We start from the raw sequence: 22103 nt of genomic DNA, 5'->3' as shown, positions 1-22103 counted from the left end.
ACTTAATTCATGCTTTACCAACACTGTTAAAAATCAGTAGCCCTACATTTACAATGATAACATAAGGAAAATATACGTGATATGGTATGTTATTGATTTAATCAATATGAAAGGTGGGGAACTGTGATGATTAAACACTTTATGTCCAGTGTGTCTCTAAGTGGGGGAAAACGGTACAAAGTAGAAGCGCTCCACAATGAAATCATTTATTTTGAATGTAAAAGGGAGATATGATTAGTGGAGGGAAACATTCAATACTAATAAGCAGAAAAGTGGCAAAAATACCAAGATAAATTTTTGTTATAAAAAAGTTTAAAAAAAAAGTAGTAGTCGTGAGCACTTTGTAAGGTAACCTTAGGAAGTATGTTATGAGTACCTTTGATGGACTGTCGTTTGGGTAGGATGGTGACGGCGCCTTCTGCCATTTCTTCCTGGTTCAGAATTGGGGAGATTTTGGAGCCCCAGCTGTCTGAACCCACCCAGATGAAATGGCCTGTTTGATTGGCTTTCTTAGCTGCTTGAAGGAGCCGCCTTTGTGACAGAGAAGGGGAGTGATGTATAATTGGACCATGTGATGTTCAGTAGTCAGTGTTTTTATTTATTTCTGATATATTTCATTGCCCATACGGTACAGTGACATATCACCCATGAAAGAATGTTGCTACTTAAATGCACTCTAAAGAGGAAGCGTAGCTGCTATACAGCTGATTCCATGACTAGAATATTCCCTTCTGGGTCAGATAAAGTTGTCCTGAGGCACTCTGCCAACATGGGCACTCTGTCCATCCCCAGGGAAGTTCTTCCTGGCTGTGGCAGCATGACACACTTGCCACATTTGTCCAGGCTTGTTGCCAATGGAAGTAAGTTTAGGGAGTCGTAAAAAAAACTGACAGCAACCTCTGCTGTAGCAGCAGAGTTAGATCAAGAAAGCTTGAGCACGGCAACATAAAATTTAAAACCAGCCACCTGGCATGTAAAGCATTACTGACCCTTATATTGCCTCAAAGATGCTAGAGTAAAAAATAAATATTAAGCATCATATTGTAATGTACAAAACGTCAGCTTTTTTACATGGCAGATACCTTTTAGCATCTAATATAAGACTTTGCAGTAGCAATGAGAAGGACGGTATAACCTTGTAAATAATTACTACAGGTTTTTGTAAAATATGAAGTGGGTAAGCAGTGACTCTTCCTACCAACTTTATGTCTCTTTACCTTAGTTTTATGACCCCAAGGATTTATGTTTGGTAATGACCTTCCCTGAGTCTGGTCTCCAGAAATTTGGTGAAGTGAGCATGTCTTAAGATGCAATTATGTGCCCCCATGTAGGAAAAATGAAAGAAATAGATTCGCCCACCATCAGGAGATTACATACAGTAACAGAGACATGACTAGACGGTCTGACAAGTCTAATGTGAAAATAACACAGTGGGAGGTGAAGGTGTTGTCAGGGTCGTGGAAGGGCGTACCCACTTCCCTGCAACTTTGACAGCCCAGGTTCAGTTCCCATTTCACATTAAGTTCTTTAGTGTGAGTAAAATTGTACTTATGTTACAGTAAAACCTCTATGCCACCTTAAATAAAGTTTTTACTTGTTTGTTACTTTGCTACTTGCATAACCTGTTTTTTTTGGCCACTTGGTGTAATCACATTACACATTCATTTGATCCAGTGTTGATGTAAAAATATTCATTATAGAAGCTTTAAGTATTACCTGACATTTTACCTTACTAAACCACTGAAATTTTCAGGGGATGAAAAGGTCGAAATGACAGTTGTAATTTGTTTTATCGTTAAGTTTTCACATGATTAGAATACAAAACCAACAGTAGTTTAATTAAATAAGTTTTAATTAGTTTTAATTTCATTTACTTTTTTCAGAATTTGTAATCATCTCACTGAAAGTTATGAGACCGTGTTGTTGTTCCCACAGAGCAAGTACCACAGTACTGGACAAACCTACCTACCTGGCTGGATTATGAAAGGCTAACACAGAAACATTATTTTACTTACTCTTTATAACCTTGGAACAATGCAGTATATGTATACACAGAAACTGGTTAAGTATCACATTAAAGGGCTCCATCAAAACAGCTCTGGTCTCTTATACTTTCTAAGAAGACAATTTTTGGTTCTTATAAGGCTGCTGCCAGCTCACACTGGCTAGGTTGAAGGATAGAGCCATAATGCAGCGTTGAAATCCCCCCTTGGTTTCTGTAATTACTATATATCCAGGCTATTACCCGTTATCAGGGCCGGATTAAGTCAATGAGCACAGGGACTTCTGCCCTGGTCATCATCAAGAGACCAACCCAAATCACTGCCCACTCCTACTAGGAATACAATGGCCTACTAACTGGTTGCTGGGGAACATTTTCCCTCACAAAGCCACAGCAGTGCTTCGTGTGTTGATGCATCCTGCAGCTAATTAATACATTCCTAACACATACTATCCGTCTTAATAGTAGATAATGAATTTAAATTGATTCTTTTCTGGTAACAGTACTTTAGTATGGTATGGTAATATTCAAATAAATGGGGACAGCAGACCAGATGTCGAATCAGATGATAAAGCTATTGGTCAGATAGAAAGGACATAGTGGAGTGGACAAAATGTTAGAAAACACCTTTCGATATGGGCTAATGCAGCTCAAAATAGGTACAACACCCTTATGAAATATGGCTTCAAAACTGACCAGTCAACCCCTCTCTGACACAGCCTCAACAAAAAATAGCAGTTGTATAGTAATATCACAGTGTAAATATACTATGTTACAAGTTACGTTCTGGCATTCAGAATTTTAGTTAAGTACAAATACATTAGTTTTTCAGCCAATTACACTTAAATTATCTAAGGTTTTCATTATGTAGAATCAATCAATTATCTAGTGTTATATTATTATGTATATTCTTGGATTATTATTATTGATGTGTTAACATGCAGACAGCATTTTATTGTTGCAGATGTTGGACAGTTTCATCTATCAAAATGCTTCACATTTTATTTGTCGAACATATATTTTCAATCTAAACTCACAAAGTACAGTACTTGAGTAAATGTACTTAATTACATTCCACCACTGGGTAGTAGTTATTTGCAGGTAGCATTAGATCGCATTATTTTTCTGTTATCTCTGTGTTCAAAACTGCTTCACTTGCCTGTAGATACCTGTGATAATGTCTTCAGTGACAAGGTTAAGTAAATGTGAATACACCCAAATATAAACATATTTGCCATTTATAACTTATAAATATTAACATGTGGGTAGCAGACTGTATTTTTCAAGATAAGGGCAATTTCATTTCCTTATACACACAGGAGACATTTGTGACATTTTAACATCAGCTTCAAAGGCAGCTTCAGGTAAAGACATTACTAGAAAACATTTAGATGTTAGCAGATTTTGCAAACTCTTAAACTGCCTTACTTCAGCTTCTCAAAACTCAGTGTATTTTCATTTAAGGAAAAAAAGCAAACTAGCAGGTACATTTTATTAAGCAAGTATCCAACAGTTGTAGAGAAGAGTGAGGTTAAAAGCTATGGTAACTGACAGCAATTAGGATTTCACTGTTCTCACCTGATGTCATCCTCATTGGCAAAGATAATGACTACTCGGGCATTAGGATTCTCACTCAGTCGGCGAATGATCTTGTCAAACTCTCCAGCTCTTGGTTCACGTGGTATTTTCACCGACTGGGAAATGCACAAACCACCTAATTGGAAGACAAAAGAGAAAATTTTAAAAGACTTTAGAAAAAAAAACTTGCCTGTTCTTCTATAAAACATCTGAACAGATCTCATTAGCAGAGATTTTAACTTCAACCTCATATTAATGCTGCAATTTCAGATGAGTCTTTTTCAAGTTCTTTGTCACCCAGAAATATCTGCAGGAGTCTTCCTTTTTTAAAACTCAAACAAATCTTTTTCAGTCTTTGGACCTTTTTATGATAGATGCACTATTAAATGTGTACAGATGCAATATTTCACAGCACGTGGGATGTAAGGTATTAAAAAAAAATCTTTCCCTCGGCCACAAGAGGCAACTTTAAGGCATGGAGACCCATCATTTCAGTTTATGGTTCTGTCAGTGAGACCAGGGAAATTTGGGAGCATTTGGAAGTACATAAATTTTGTACTTTAAAGCTGGATCCATTTGTTCAGAGAGATTTTTCCTATTAAACAGGTTGTTTAATTTTCTTTAACCTAAAAACTACTTTTTACTAAATTTCTTCTTCTAGATTCTGGTTCTTGCCTGAGGATGGAACCACCTTTGAAAGACAGAGAGAAAAGAAACATGAAATATTTTGCCTAAATTTCCAATTAAATCACTCAATTAATTACATGCTGGCAAACTTATAGTATTGTCCAATGAAATTGATTAGTTTGGTTTACCTTGTTAGGCACTGGCCAGCTCAATACCTACACCGACTGTAATTCCCCATTCATCAGTTTGAAGGGAGTCCTCAGCGTTAGAGATGCTCTAGTACTGAACACAAGTCTAAAGGCGGCAGTGTACGTCCCCTGGCTACCACCAAGCCAAGGCTTTTTAATTCCCAATGCAACATTTGAGGATAACTGTTTTGTCGCCCTGCCAAAATGCCACAGAGAATATGTGCATGCTAATGAATTTCCCTTTCGTGACCCAGTACAAAGCCAGCCCAATGAACAATCAATGCAGGAATAATACCCTCTAGTTCAGTTCATGGCAGCCAGACTAGCACCATAAAACAAAGCCTGGCCCCAGCTCAGATACAAATAGGTTGGGAAACTGGAATTATGAGTAAAGAAAAGGGGATGCCATTAAATTAACAATGATGTTGGGCTGCTTTGCTCATGGGTACAAAAAGTCACTTCCGGTTAAGTCAGTGAGCGGCTTCAGTAAGTGGCCTTGTACTATTGTTTTGATCGTACGCTGGGGATGAATTTAATGATGTTTCCTATTTCTTCAGACCCATGGTTTTGCTATTTCACCGGGGCTGTTTATTCAGAAAGGCTGCGTGTATAGGTTACCTGTGGTCATGCATGTAACAGCTACAACACGACAGTTCTGGCTTATACATTCACTTGGCTGGTTAATGGATTAGCAGTTCGTTCACTAGAGGAATAGACTCATTCCTTTTTGTGTACTGGTCCATGTCTTGTTATTGAGTGTTGGGGGATGTTTCCTTCTGCACTCAGGCAGGACTTTTTTCTTTTTTTATCAGCATAGCCACATCAAACCCCTAATTTAGTTATTTTTCCACTTATAAAAATGAAATCAAATAGCACAATCAAAACAAATTTCATCATTCAATAGTCTGAAATTTCAAAGGTTACAAAATAGATATTATACTTAATGAGCTATAGGGCCAGCTGTATAAATGATAACACATGCCTAAAAGCCACGCATGTGCTATTTTCTGACTGTGACATACTTCAAACTAGTCATACCCATTTCTTTTTCCAGAGTGGCCCAAGGGTGACATGATAAGATGGACATTGAAACGGGTGAAAGGTGAAAAGACAAAACATTGTATGAGGTGGGAAAGCTGAAGGGAGGGCCACAAGATTGCCACAAGGGGCATGTGAGTACAATTCGTTATCCAATAGAGAAATACAAGAATACAATACAATACAAAGAAAGGTGCAACTTCTTTTTGATGAAATACTTTTGTATGCTCAATTTTATCCTTCTTTTCATTTGCATTGCAGGCATCATTTTATTTCCCTGGTGGCATATTCTTTTCATTTTATCCTTTATTTTTGAAGCACTTTGTAAAGTAGGTTTCTCTGTGAGTGCTGTAAACTAAATACTGATGTGCAATGATGGTGACTGAATCACTGGCACATCAATATCCTGGGTACAGGTGCATGCAACAGATCAATGATGTATGTGCTATACAGTAAATATCCAGATCCGTACCTAATGTTAGCTTGCAATGAGAACTGCTCTAGTGGTCTGTAGTCGAGAACCAGCAATGTGACACAATCTGTGAAATTGTGCCGCTTCTTTGCCATTCTTTCCACAATGATTGAAATTTTAAAACAGAACTATCTGTGTGCACGGCTTTATAAATCTGCATGTGCATAATTCTGTGTCACTACATGTACTGTAGTTTTAGGTGCCAGATGTTTTACTGAGAGATAAGTGAAATAAAATGTATGAAAGTGTGCAAGAAACAGTATGCAAATAAAGCCCTTTACAGTTGACAATATTTGCGCACCTCTCTACAATCTACATGTTCCTGATTGTTGAGTCTTTTATTAAACTGAAGCAGAGGTATATCAGGCTATCTCTCTGTGTCATTACACTAACACAACCCAAATGGGCACATGGGAAATTTAGCAGCAGCGTGGCGGCAGCGTTGGCAGCAGCGTAGCAGTAGCGTAGCAGCAGCTCTCTGATCTCAGAGACTCTATCAATCATTAGATTCTATGTCTTTTCCCTTACTGGTACTTAGGTCCCCCTTTCCCCCAACATCTGCTACGTGGAAGCATTCATCCCCTCCTTTTCTTCTCTCCACACATCACCAGCAGCAGGCCGCAGCATTACTTAACCTCTGGAGAGAATAGGGAGAAGACCAGGGGATAAGAACCCAACTTCTGGGATTTGAAGCACAATCAACAAGGCCCTCCATGGGCCCGGTGTTGTAACACTGTTATTTGAAGGGTAGAGACGGCAATTTGTTTTATTGCACCCACCATCCATTCAACTACGCATCTGTCCATCCATTCCATCCAGTATAGGATGGTCAAAGACATGGTCCCTTGACTCGAGGACCCAAATTCAAACCCTGTGACAGGGAACAGCTACTGAGTAAGAGTGTTTTTTCTTTTCTGTAGCTACTGCTACACCTTTCCCCCAATAAGGTTCACTATGTCTCATATTTTTTTATTATACCATTATATATGCCAAGCTGCTCCAAAATTACGTCTTAATACAACCTAAGTGTCTTTTAATTTGTCTTGGTAATTATAGGTCTTGCTCATTACATATTTTATATTAATGTTAGCTAACGAAACAAGTCTCTTTACAGGAATCTGATTTCAATAAGACACAATGCTAAATTCCAATTTGCCATTGGACAGGATGTAATTAGGGAAATCCACTGTAAGACTCTCCCTTCTCTTGTCGCTTCACCAAATCTCATCAGACTTCCCTCAGATTCAACCTGACCACCATCTCCGACCTAATGTTACTTTGTGAACACAAAAACATACTCTGTATGAGGCAATTATAAAGCAATTAATTACAAATGTGTAGCGGCCCAGAAAAATCCCACCATTTACCTTCCTATTTGTGTCTCCAGAGACATACAGGATAATTTGTTGATTAATTGCATCTATGCATTAAAATTGCCTGGATGTGATCTCTGCAGAGTAACAATTAGTGGCGTCTGTAAAAATAAACAGAACAACTGGTTTTTGCTTTAGGTCTGGCAAAGTGAAAAATGCTATAATTCATTAATCTTCATGTTTAGCTAGTTTGCTCATTTTCCATGATTACCTGTTGTATTGTGCCAAATCCCCAATAATCTATCCGTAAACCCAAGTATGCAATTGCAAAGTCAAATCAAATGACAAATTGAAGCATCTTTTATTCTGCATCTACTGCTGAAAACTTCATGAGCAGTATACTTCTCTCTCGCATCCTATACCGCTTTTAACTTCTGAGCCACATCTAAAAACCGCCTCTAAAAATATCTGTTGCTGAGGAGACTGCGAGCCTCCTCTCTCACGTCTTCCATTGTCGGCCCCAGTCTCTACCACCCCTCAGACCACTAATATTCCTTTCGCATTTGATACCCGTGGGAGAGACAGTGCTGCAATAAACATTAAATATTCCCTGACACTGTGGCTGATTGCAGTAGTGCAGAAGCACACACAATACACCCAAGTGGGCACTGTGATGAAGGTGCAGGTACAGAAATAGCCTCTTTATTGGGATGCCCTTAGTGGGAATACCTACACAAGCAAGCTTAATTTGCAGCTGAATAACGTTAATAGCATCAAAAATACAGTGTATTAAAATTAAAATAATTGAATTAATGTTTCTTCTACAGTACTGATGGTCAAATATTCAGTGGCTTTTGGCTTGAAATATTGTGACTTTTCTTCAACATTGACTGAAAACATCAACACTCTAGAAAGCCTGTTTGAGCTGCACAGAGCTTTGCTTTCCCACCTGCTTTACACAGCAATGTTGCTCTACCAATCCACTGATAGTACTGTACATACTTTCTGGCTGCTGACAAGCGTAATGTACAGAACAGCTATGCTCAGCCACAGTTGTGAGATCAGATTGGCTCACATTATACGTACAGATATTCTCAAATGAGATCAAAGTAATTGAAAATGTTGAAAACCAAAACAAGGTGATGTGGATAGCACTAAATAGGGAGATAAGTAACATCCCCCTCTGATTTAGGAAACTGTATACCAAATGATTTATGCAAATCAGTTGATCAGAGGTTCACAATAAACTGGCAATCTGTCCAATGTTTTCATGCCTTTCATCCAATGCATGCTGCGACACGCTCAGTTCCCTGAGAGGGAGAGAAAATGGATGGGTGGATGGAATTGATTTTAGACAACAAAAAACAACAGTACAGGTACAATCCTGACCACCCTTTTGTAGCAAAATATTACCCCTGAGCTGTAGGAACTGTGCTGTGTTTTAATATAAGTGCAGTACCTACTTCTACAGATTGTGTTTCCCAACTCTTGTCAGAAATACAGCTGCAAGTGAGTGGGAGTGAACTTTTGGGAGGAGGGAGAGTGAAAGAGTGGGCTGAAATCATTAGGGGAACTTGACCCCGAACTGAAAAAGACCAGGTTCAGCCCCATATTCAAGCAACCACCCTGCTAAAGTGTCGTGGAGCAAGACACTAAATCCCCCACAATCCCTGAGGCGCTGTTCTTTCAGTGTGCTCTCACCACACTGTGCAGGGCTGAGGGGATAAAATGAAATGTATTCCTCCTCAGGGGATCAATTATAGTGTAATATCCCATTATAATTGTTACAGATTGCTGAGCCGCAAAAAGCTGAGCCACATTCGAAAACTGGTTCCAGTTTAGAGCCAGATCTGAATTGTCCGTCCGTCGGAATCGTATGGCTCTGACCTTATCAATTCCTTTAATTGATGCTGGCATGTTTTTTGTGACAGTTGGGCATTGCAAAAACAGTGATATCAAACTCATGCATTTACTCTGCTGGAAACTTGCAACTTGAAGGATTCATGGCGGAGAGGAAGAAAGGCACCAAAGCGTGGCTCCATTTCATGAGGAAAGATGACATTAGCGCAATGCAGGCAGGCATGGGAGATTTTTTTTCTTTAACTAAGAAAATCTAAATGAAAATGGAACAACTTATCAGGGACTTGCTGAGTCTGCAGGTTAATATCAGAGAGCGGCTTTGGACTGGAAGTGATGAGCCCCGGGTTCACAATTGTTGTACTGGCGGAAAAATGAGGCTGAGCTATGGTTTAAGGTGAGGCTGGCGAGAGTCAAGTTTCCCCCCCCCTCAGATTTCACTAAGCAGGACACAAACACATGCCCTCTGTCTGGCTTTGCTCTGCTAGTGTAAATCTCTATACTGGAGAACTGATATGCAGAGTGACCAGAAAGACAGAAAGATCTGTACTCTTTATTGATAATTCGTGTTTTTTATCTATTCAGCAGTGCATTTTGAGGCTGTGCATTGTGATGAAGTCGAATTGGTCTTTATTGTATTGAATTTGTGTATTTGGCCACTTCATTCATAAATAAACAGAGGGAAAATGTTTGAAGAATCTGAAAATATAAGGCATGAAAAAACATTACACTGCTAGTGTAATGTTTACTCAAAATAAGTATTGCTAATATCCCATGAGACCACTTGAGTCAGTTTAAAACTTTTCAGCTTAAACAACTTCACAGAGTTCATACTGTAAATATTTGGAATACTATGTGTTTTCATTGATTTTGTTTCAATTAGAGACAGATCAGGATGTCGGAGGATTAAATAAAGTGGTACCAAAATATGTCAGCTATCTAAGATCAGCATTAAAAAAGTGTCGAGCTATTTAAAACATGGAACAACTGTCAGCAAATAGTTCAAAGAAAATCAATGCACAACGCAGAGGCTGCGTTTTTCTTTTTGTATGTAGTTCCAATTCTGTATGCATAACAAAAAATGTCCATTATACTATGACAGTTATTACTACGTGAGGCCTGTTTTTATCCTTACAGACAAATATTCTGTACCACTGTGATCCAGTATCTAAATAATACATACAGAATTACAATGAATACAAAAACAATGTTACAATACAAATTAATCAATCTACAAAATATCTCCCTACAATATGGTTTAAGCTTAGGACATCTATATTACTGGGTAGTTAAGGCCGATGTTAGGTGTTCTTCAATTCTCAATTCTCAATTAATCTTCTATAACATGTAAAGAAACCACCGATCAGGGCAGATTGCATGAAAGACTTCCGTGGCTTTGTGATTTTGTGTTTTTGTTTTGTTTTTGATAACTAACCATATCGTTTCTCTGTAACCCGGCCTTTTGTTATGTCATTGAAAGAAAGTGGTGCTGCTGAATATTTTGGTATCAAAGGAGCATAAGATGAAACAAAATGAAGCAATATGTAATTTTCCAGCTTTCTGTGTTGTCTTTTATAGTGGGTTTCAAATGTACTCAAGGGGAGATGCTCTGATGCTCATAAGAAAGACATCTACATGGTGATTTGTGAAATTAAATAGGATTAAAGAAGACTGATTAGTCTGATGCATCTCCCTATATGGTTTCTGTAAAAGTAGTATTCCTACATTTTTCTGTTAAAAAGATACCTCAAATAAAAGCATGTTCTACAGTATTTTCCATCACTGGCTGCATCAGTAATCATATTACCATAACAAATATTTGTTTACATCTTACTCTAACTGCTTACTAGGATTAAGACGATGTTCCAAATGTTACACATGCTCGTTCAGTCGATTCTCATCACATTAATGTCTTGCAAATGCTCCCTAATCTTGGCGATAAGTGTAGCTACCGATCAGTAATTTATCATATCTTATAAAATTTTTTGAGATGCCAGTATCTCTTACAAACAGGAGCTGCACTGTTTTAGCGTAGATGAACTTAGAAAAAGTCACACATTTTTTTGAATGCAAAAGTAATATTGTTGTTTTTAAAAATTGCATTGGTCTAATCTTTGATCTCTAAAACAAAAAAAATCATCCTCTCGGGTTTGTATTGATGACTCTGCAAACAGTCTGTGGAAGTATATATATATGAGACCCCAGCAACCTGGAACCAAGGGTGCACCCTGGCGTCAAAGTTGATGGATCAACTGAAAGTATCTGTTGGCATGGCCATTTTCTTAACCCAAATGGCGACCAGTCGTGGTATCACATCTGTCAGCAACTCTGCCCTATATCAGCATGCCATTCCCGGGGGGGAAATGGACCTGCTCTCTATTTATCCCCACAGTGCAGGGGGAGCTCACGGAGGGCATGAAGGCAGCAATGACAAAACATGTTATTGTGTGCGCATTATTCATCCCACACTGTTCTTTCAGTGTGGCGCATGTTTTAACCATGCATTACCACCATGGTAATGCGTGCTACTGGAAGCACATCATTATTTTAAGGGGAGGTTGGAAATTGAAAAAACAAAAAAGATATTGGCTAGTAAGTGCTGTCGACCTCTAATATGAGTACGGTGAACTCGGATTGTATACTGCGTTTTGTATAAATGAACGGCACTTTTTCTGATGAAAGTCCTTAACCAGAATGGATTCCCAAGCCACAGTCTGATTGGATACTGCATGATATACAACAGAGTTCAGTATGAAAGACTCTCTAGACTCTTGCTTTATTGTCATTTCAACCATATACAGCTAATATAGTACACAGTGAGACAAAACAATGTTCCTCCTGGACCAAGGTGCTACATAAAACAACAGAGCTACAAGGGACTACACAGAACTAAGACTACACAGAACACAGAACTACACTTGGGTCAGTCCAGTCACTGGGAATTGAGGAGCCTGATGGCTTGGGGGAAGAAACCGTTACACAGTCTGGCTGTGAGGGGCCCGAATGCTTCCGTATCTTTTGCCAGAAGTAGGAGGGTGAAGAGTTTGCGTGAGGGGTGCGTTGGGTCATCCACAGTGCTGCTGGCTTTGCAGATGCAGCATGAGGCTTAAATAACTGTGATGGAGGTAAGAGAGACACCAGTGATTTTCTCAGCTGTCCTCACTCTCCACTGCAGTGTGTGGCAGCCGGAGATGGTGCAATCCCCAAACCAGGCCATGATACAGCTTCTGCATCATGTGGTGAGGATGGAGGGTGGGAAACCACTGAATATCAGCAGTTCTTAAGGAACTTCAGTCTAAAGAATCTGTCAAACTGCAGGTAAAATAGATTTTTTCTCGTGAACCGTAGTTTTCAGTAAAACTATGGGTTCAAAAATAAACTTTAAAACATTGTATCTGCAACAACAGGGAATAGTTCTTTAAAACACCACCATGACAAACAATAAAAAAGATTATTTCAGCTTGGTGGTGTAAGCACAAATGATCTTTCTGCGCCGGCAGGAGCTTGAGAAATCCAACACTGCCCTATTTTTCGGCAAGTTCAGAACTGTGTTAATAGCAAAGGTTTTTTTTGTTCAAATGTGGCAATTTGGCCCGAGGATACACACTTCACATACAGAAATTTTGATAATGCATTTCATATTCTTCAGGAGAGAATAGTAACTCCATGTCATTGTCAGCTATTGAGCAGTTTTGCTGGAGAGCATGCTGTCAATTCAGCTGCCAGATCCTGAATGAAAAAAATCCTACATGACAGCAGGTTGTGGGGCAACTATAAATTAGATTTCAAATGACTGAACGACATTTCCCTTCTCAGTGTAAATGATTTATAAATCAAAGACAGGCCTCTAAGCACTGTGAAATGAGCTTTTCTGCACTGTGGCAAAATAACTCACCTGGCAACCATGGGATTTTTCGCCTACCGAGGAGAATTCACATAGCAAGGCTTTTAAGATGAAAATGTTGTTAAACCTCAGCTGAGGAGTTTAAAGTATATACTGCTTCGTCTCATGAGGCAAAGCAAAAATTAATGGTGCTGTGTAATCAGGCATGAGCACGGGCGAAGCGCCAGCGTCAGTCGGCCTTGAGGTACACATTCCCACATTGTCAAAGAGCTGCTGAAAACTTCCCTGCAACTACATGTGATGTGAGACTGTCAGTGTCTATCAGATGATATGATAGCTTCAGTAGCTAGCATACATTTCTGACAGCAGATGAGTGAAATAATGGTTGACATTCTAAATTTGATTCTCTTATTTTATCCTATGGCACATCACAATAGTTTCTTTATCAGTGCTCCGGATGTGATAAATAGCGTGGCTTTGCTGGCATTCCCCATCGTAACCTGCTGATAGTCCCTGCAGCAAGTTCGGTGTGGTCGCAGACAAAGAGCTGCAGCAGTATGAATGGTCAGTGGTGCTTTTTTGTTTTTGTCAGTACAGTACGGCACTACTTCAGGTACCAGTGCTCACCCGGCTATATACAGTATGACTCTGCTCGCTTTGGCGTGAATAACTGTAAGTGGCGAGACGTTTTTGTATCTATAAAATGATAAGCCCAAATTTGACCATCACGTGCCACTATATCGTTTCTACCCTGGCAATTAAATTACAGAAAAAGTGCTCGTGAGTGGAGCTGCAACAGTTAGTCGATGAATCGACAACGATTATGGTGATTGATACAACGTTTTAGCCATTTTTCAAGCAAAAATGCCAGAGGTTTGCTGGTTCCAGCTTCAAATGTGAAGATTTGATTCTTTGCTTTGTCATATATAATAGTGAACTGAATATCTGTGGGTTTTTAGACAGCTGATTGTATAAAACAATGAATTTGAATACATCACCTTGGGCTGCAGGAAATTGTGACAGGCATGTTTCTATTTTCTTACAATTTTTAGAGAAAAATATTAATTGATTTATAAAGAAAACAATCAACAGATTAACCGATGATGAAAGTAATCATTAGTTGCAGCCCTGCTCAAGAGCTACCTACTGAACAGTTGGCTTTGTATGCAGTGATTAGTAAGAATTGCTACTGTCTGTGAAGATTCTCGGTCATCCAGGCCATTATGTTTCCAAGTGCTGTACGAGGGCTTCAGAACTGAAGAAGCTTTTCAGATGAGAGGTGAAATCTCTTCAAGACCTCCAGCAGGTCCTGGTGCCTTTGTATAGCACTTGGAAAGAGTTGCTGCTCCATTCAGAGTTGAGAATTTAAAACTGCGCAAGCAACACGGATTTCAATTTGCAATTACGCTCTTTCCCCCAGAAAATAAAGAGAAGTGTGACACTCTAATCCTGTTGATTTTACTCAAAACCAGTGATACACTGTAGGTATGGAGATTTGAATTAATGACTACAGAGTCAATCTTATTAAATAGTGCAAAAATAGATTTCTAGGGGCTTGTGAAAGAGAGCTCTAACGGAGAACACCAATGCAAAGTAACGTTATAGGAAGACGGATCATAGCAGGATCAAACTACCTGAAGGTTCATCCATTTTGTGTTAAAGTGTCTTCACCTGTAATATTGCCTCCGGCATGCCCCTTGACAGCCTCGCTGGGCATCCAACTTCTCCAAGATACAGTAATGACCAAACATCTGATTAATTCTCCCCTTTGTTGAATTGTTATTGGGCCAAAGTCGTGGTGTAAATGTGTCTGCCTTTAACTTGGACAAGGTTGGATATTCAAGAACATCTGGCATATGTGCAGTAATTTACCAATTTAACTGTGTTAACTGTTTAACTGCGGACACGGGATATCTTATTTGCACATTTTGCAGACTAGCTAACTAAGTGGAAACTAACTTTCCACTTCCATTGCAATGATAAAATTTTATGTCAACCCAATTTTAATGCAAAAGATTAGATAGGATAACTGTAAACCTTTGAGCTGATAAACTTAACCCACAGATTCCAGCTTTGTTGTCTAAGTAGAAAGTTTGGGATATTCTTTCATGCAGACGTCTCAGTGACATGATAGAGATAAAGCACATTATGCAAATAGCAAATCTGTGGCAGAGTCTTGACAATCGTTCTCTCTCTGCACACCTGCAACTAAAACCCTTCACTGATTTTCAGACTGTCTGAAGAACGAAGATCCAGGTGGTTGAAAGTAACATAAAACAGCCTTTGAAAGTGTAGCAGTGACAGATTTAAAGAAATGAAACCATTTACTAAATGCTGCAAACTGCTAATCAAACAAGGTAATGAAGAGTGGAAAATAGAGAGTGCTAACTCGGCAGAGCAGCATAACAATGTAACTGAAGTGACGTTATAAAAAGAAGATGAAATTTAATCAAAATGTTACTGTTTGGATTTAGTAAATTCTTCCTTTTCTTCATTTGGTAAAGTCATAACAGATGTTAAAAATATATTGTACATACAGCAGTTTTCACACCTTTCTCACCTTCCACTGGATGGCTATACAGTAGTATAAATAATGTCAGCAGGCGAACAGTCTTGGGTATAACAGCTGAAATACAAAGGATACGCATGTGTCTTTTTAACCCTTTAGAAGCCTAACACAGCATTCATCAGGACTCAATGAGGCCTGAAGCAGGTGGAGCAGCTGTCAGAGGCCTGACAGGGATTTTCTGTGCTTGACATGTTGAGCCAAGGGGACATGAACTCCTTCCTTCCTTCCTCTCGTCTTTCCTTCATGCCTCCCTTGCCTCCTTTCTTTTTCACACAAAGTATACTTAGAATAAGAAGGTACATTGATCAGGAAATTTGTGGAAGCTACAAATTTGCATAATGCCAACACTGTATTTATTCTGTTGCTCTGGTAATTCGTTTTATCATGGCACAATAAGTCTATAAACATGAAATCAATTCATTACAAACACTACAGTGCTTTGTCTTGATCATTGTAATATCTTAAAAATATCTACAATATCATTATCTCATAAGGTGTATTTACATAATAAGTAATACCCTGTTTGTATTGCCCATACAGAACATTTAAAAATATCACTGAAAACCCTTTTTCAGACAATATTTTTTCACTCTGTGTTTCAGGTTAATGAGTATTCAAATCCTTCCTTTTGACATTTCCCTCATGACAAAGGGCGCAGTACGCAACCCTCATTTCAAACATTTGCATAATCTCCCTGTCATCCCTGTGCTGCTGTGTGCTGTCTTTACCCTCCACCTCCTCCCCTGCTTCAACTGTCATTTAATAAAAAAAAAAAAAATCAGCTTAATTAAGATTAGATTTGAAATCATCCACCCAACTAATCTTAGATGGTAATATTAGAATTTCAGTGTCCAAATTTGGGATAAGGGAAGCACACCAAGAAGCACTAAACAGCACTAAACGTTGTTACATATATATATATACACACATATTTAAAGTTTTACTTTATAGGCCTACCTGAGATAAATTCTCCCAATACTTTCATTTCAAAGAGTGTATCCACCTGACTCTGTAAAAATCCACAAAATGTGACTACATAAGGGATATAAAACATATATATATATATATATATATATATATATATATATATATATATATATATATATATTGTACACAATATCCACTGAAAGAATTTCACTGAAAGAAAATCACACTACTTTTCACAAGGTGACAATAAAATGACATGGTGTGTCAGCCTCCATTACTGCAGGGGACTGTACACTCTCTAATAAGGACACTGGAGGAACAACAGCTTTTCAGACAGAAGCACAAACAGGATGATATCTACTGAGGGAGCAAAGAATTGTGCATCAAGGACAGTCTTGCATTTCAGGGGTGGCAACAGCAAGACATCATACTGAAACACAGTTTTATCCCTCTTCTCTTGTAATTCTCTTCCATAATTACACTCCATCCTTAATCCCAGAGGGCAGTTTGATAGATGTTATACAAAAGGGAAGGACCCAAATGAAAATACAGTTTTTTGAAAACAGCTCTGCATCCTGAAGATGGAACATTTCAGTAACAGTCCAGCAACTGCAGATGAAATGATGTCTGCTGTATTGCCATTTGACAAACTGTCCTGATGATGACACTGTTCAGCTTGCCCAAATTCAGGGTCTGACACACTTGAGAGACCCATGCAAACAGGTTCTGCATGTGAAGCTTGCATGTTCTAACATTAAACAATTTATGCCTTCCCCCCAGTTCTTCAACTTCACTGCTGAGAATTCTTGTACTGGATCTGCTGTGTCCTATTCCATTGAAATGTGTTTTGGTTTGACTAAACTATTTCCTGCATGGCCCCCTTTAGAATTCATCTTCAATACTTTGCTCAAAATATAACCTGTTAGGTGTTTTAACCTGACATGACATTATAAAATTAATTACTAGTTTTTAAATAATGCATATTTATGCAGTGCACAATGACCATGGTTACAAAAAGGCAAGTAGCCTAGTTTGACACTGGTATGACTTTTTAGCTTCCTTAGTGCCGTGGTGCTAGGAATGGCAGTCGGTCGGTCTGATGGTTGGTTGGTTGATTGGCTGGTCGACCACTTTGGTCCAGATTAGAATATCTCAACAATGGATGGACGGATTGTCATGAATTAATGGTCGTCAGAGAGTGAAGCCAACTGATTTTACTGATCCCATGACTGTTCTTGAGCTCCACCATGAGGCTGACATTTTTTGTTGTATTGAAAATGTCTTGACAGCTATTAGATGGACCAAGAAATTTGGAATAGATATCCATATTGCCCAGAGGATGAATCATAATTATTTTGGTGATCCCCTGACTTTACCTCTAGTGCCAATAGCAGGTCAAAGTTTTCACTTTTCCAGTGAACTATATTTACATCTTACAAGGGCACAGAAATGTTGGTAAAGGTGTTCATGGTCCCCAGAGGATGAATCCCAATGACTTTGTTGATCCCCTGACTTTTCGTCTAGCTCCATCATCAGGTGAAATTCATTTTGTCTGGTCTATTTATATAACGGTTTGGTTTTCTTTACACTGAGCTTCACAGAAGCTTTTGCATGACTGTACTTTCTTGGTCACGTTATGACCCACCCAATCAATAAAATTACAATTTAAGCAAAAAAGTTACTTATTTTACAATGTACTGTATCGTATTATGGTTGAATTCACCAGTGACGCTGGTACTCAGTATGATAGCTCGAACATCCAAGGTTATATATTTTTTCGGTCGATGCTACAAGTATTGCGTATTTAGAGAGTACAAAACTTTATTCATGATTTTCATATTACTTATATTTATGAAATATTATAACTCATCTTAAACTTGTTCTAGATTTAATGTACAAAAGACAAAGTAATTTAAGGAGCATGCCACATTGTCTTAATTGTTATCACCCTTTTCAGCTCAAGTTCACGCTTGCCCTCACAGAAACACTGAAGATTATTCGCAACCACCTCTGAGATATCGACTGGCCCAGTGTCAAACTGTTTCTGCTCCATGGTAGTGATGCTCAAGTCCACTCAGTCTGATCAAATGCTGTGTGAGTTTCCAGTTAAATTCTCTTTCCACTTGAAAGCCCTGTAAGTTGGATCAAATGATATTTGCTACTCTTGCCAGCAGGACCTTGTGTGATCTTACATCTGACACAGCACTTCAACATCTACACCTCAACCCCCCTTCCCCAAAACCACTGCTACACACACACAAACAAACACACACACACACACACACACACACACACACACACACACACACACACCAATACTTTGTGAAAATGTTTATTTAATCTAAAGTATAAAATAGAAAAACAGTCAGCCTATAACTAGGGGTCTGTACACTTTTGAAAGTCAAATGTAATGAATTTATTTAATCCTATTCCCTTTTGCCCGGAGGCAAATGGACATACAGTAAAACTAAATGGATGTTTGAATGGCTGGATTACTTTTGATAGTCTATTTTTGTCACATTATGGGTGGAATTTTTACATTAGTCCTCCAGCCTTAAACAGAAACATTAAACTGCAGGGTGCTGTGAGGAAAAGGCTAAATTAAAAATGTCACAATATCCATTTATGAGCTTGAGATGAGGTGTGGACTCAACCGGACATAGAAATAAATTTCACCACAGAACCCAGGAGAACATCAATATTGAGGATGCTATCACAATAAATAAATACATAAACAGATCTCTTAATTTTGGTTTTTACAGTTTTGACTAAAGAAGTGCACAAGTCTTGTTGTTAGGGCTTATGACTGAATTACACATAATTATGCATACAACATTTATAAAAACATTTATTTGGATGGATTAACTATATACCAGACCATAATTATGACTCTAACAGAGCAGTAATAGATTGTTTCCAAGATGTTAATAGTTGCTGTTTTTTCACAAACAGTAGAAATTGAGCACAAAAGAAATAAATGTGTAATTTTATCCAATAAAACTGGAGAATCTATTGTATTTTTTACCTACATCATCATGCACAACTTTGCCATTCAAAGCTAAAATCGGCTTTCCTCCGCACAATGCAGCACGGTGAAAACAGGGCCACTGTGACAGTAGGTGGGTGAGACTGCCGCTCAGTATGGCCTTTGGCTGGTTAATGAGATAGAACATGTGGCCAGTTCTGATCTGGCTGTTTTATTATGTGAGCAGACAACTGCTGAACCCATTTAGCAGCCAAATACCTGTGGCTTTGATTTTGACAGAGCTGCCTGCTTGTCCTCTGTGTCTCTCTCACATAATCAATCAAAGCCAGAATTGGATTAAAGGACATGGGAATCAAACAATATTTTGGAAAACAGACATGTGAACATTTTGCAAAGATCCCCCCAGTCATCAGATTTAAAAACAGCCTTAGATGGTTTGACTTGACAGATATTTCTCTGAATTGTTTACAATAGAAAGGCTGCAAAAAGGGTGCAGTGTTTCTCTCTAAGCAATGATTTTGCCTGCATGGTTGATAGTTGTTGCCCAACATGCTGTCTTTTGCTGTCAAGTGGTTAAATCAAATGACAGTGAAATTTGAGGAAAAACAAGACTTTGGTCAAAACTTCAAGTACTTCGTATGTTGTGCCCCCTTGAGTTTCCTGAACAAACACAGCAGTACAAATGGCTTTTAGAAACCACATCAAATATCTACTAAGACAGCTGTTTGACCTTTATGTGCTGTGACATTCAAAACTAGAAGCTTCCTCTTCTTGTAGTGCATCTTTGTCTTGACATGTCTTTAGTCTTAGTGACACTGGGAAATGTACAGCAAACCTGGCAGGGCCTACATTTGTGTACTTGCTTGTGTATTTAGATACTTAAGCTGAGGCCTCAGTCAAATATGCCTTAGAGCTATACTATACTTCTACATGTGACCAGAATCCGATTACTATCTGCTACTAGAAAATAAGAAAAGTTGATTTTTAAGTACAAGTTGAAAGTGCAAAATTCAACCTTTATTCTGTGAATTAGCATTTCAGACATTCCATCGTGAGTTGGTGTCATAAAGCATGAAAAGAAAGAAAGAAAATACAAAATGAATGTGAATGTACATTTACACTCATGAGAAAATGATTTCAAGGTGCTGAATCATGGAAGACCATCAGCTCTAAAGTGGTTTAGTGGTTCTTATGTTTCCCTTGTTTTTGTTTGATTTATTGGTATGTATGCTGTATATACTATACTGTATTATATATTATACTGCCCTACTACTATAGTAACCGCTTCTTATCATAATGTTAGAGAAATTATTTTAATCACACTTTAGTCAAAACAGTGCTTGTGGCTATACATGTACAGATGTTGCAAGAGTTTCTGTTTTCTGCAGCAATTTGCTAATTGATAGCCTAAATTATAATTCAGATAGATGAACATAGTAGCATTTCATTTGTTGACATTGATGAAACCATTTCAAGTGTATTCTGAAAGACCTCATTTAAAGTGGCAATCTCAAAGATTTCAGTCCTGGTTGAACTACAGCTGCGGTCACAGGTGGTAACAGGGAATGCACTTTAATACTACAGGTCACAGAATTCTGGGGGGCAACAAAACAAACTATTGTTGTTTTAATAAAGAAGTCAGGCAATAATTGGCCTTTTTCCATCATCCTGCGAGCAACTGTGATCTGATTTTATGCGGCACAAAGCATGAGCCTGCAAACAGCAGGGCACAATGAAAGGAATTAGTTACGTGGCTGAGAAGTTGGAGGTGTGCAGCCTGTCGCCTACAGCTCTTCATCTAACAGCTCACTTTGGCTGCTCCTTCTTGTTCCATTATTCCCTGCAATATTTCAAACTTATCCTGATGATGCTCAGTAGCGCTAAATGCTAAGCGTCTGACAAACACATTACATTTCCTGTAACTACTTCATAATTAAAGTCATTTCATGTTTCGCCAGTTACATGTGTTTAATGTGAGGCTGCAGGATTAGGAAATGTTTGGTTTGCATTAACAGTAACTTAATACAGGATTTTTTTCCCGGGAATGTTGCCACAGACACCCAATTCCTAAATACTGCAAATATATAAATATTGCATTACTTTCATCAGTGGGCCATGAGCTCAATCACCATCGTGTTACCTCATTCAGTAATAGCGATTTAACAGACACTTGTTTACATCAAAATCTTTGAGATTGGATTGGATTGGATTATTAATAGCAACCATTAGCTGTATACAATAGATTTATTTTGTGAACTCTTTTGAGGATACTCTAAATTAATCCAAGGAACACAACAACAACACAATATACCACCCATACCACCATGCCCTACTAATAATACATGATCTTCATCTACATAATGCAACAAGCATGCTGCAGCTCTCCTTGGAGCTTTACAGAACCCTTCTAATTAAGGTGTGACCTGAGGAGGCACACTGGACTGTGACATGATATCACGAAATGCAGTAAAACCGCTTGGAAAGAATAAGATCTCTATAGCTGGAAATTGAGGTTTGCAGGGCTTTAAGCATTCATGACTCAGTGAGGGCTTGATGTAATGAATGGCTGTGCTGAGAGTGGATTGAAATGAATCGGAGGCACCTTCAGGGATTCTTCATTGGACTCCAAGTGAGACATTTTGAGCATAAAAAAACAGCGGATCCAGAAACATCCACACGTAGCTGTGAGTTCAAAGGAAAAA

General features: G+C 38.5%; 1 protein-coding gene across 1 annotated transcript in view; it reads right to left on the bottom strand.

Annotated features, from left to right (window-relative positions):
- LOC120804238 (metabotropic glutamate receptor 4-like) overlaps nt 1-22103 on the bottom strand; it is a 122947-nt gene that overhangs the window by 30840 nt on the left and 70004 nt on the right. The window contains exons 3-4 of the mRNA XM_040153564.1: nt 3581-3716; nt 377-531 (exon numbers count right to left, since the gene is read on the bottom strand). Of these exons, the coding sequence (XP_040009498.1) occupies nt 377-531; nt 3581-3716 (291 nt within the window). The remainder of the gene's footprint in view (nt 1-376; nt 532-3580; nt 3717-22103) is intronic.

This window comes from Xiphias gladius, chromosome 18 (assembly GCF_016859285.1).
Source record: "Xiphias gladius isolate SHS-SW01 ecotype Sanya breed wild chromosome 18, ASM1685928v1, whole genome shotgun sequence".
In the NCBI taxonomy this organism is placed as follows: domain Eukaryota; kingdom Metazoa; phylum Chordata; class Actinopteri; order Istiophoriformes; family Xiphiidae; genus Xiphias; species Xiphias gladius.
This window is presented reverse-complemented; position numbering and strand designations above follow the sequence as displayed.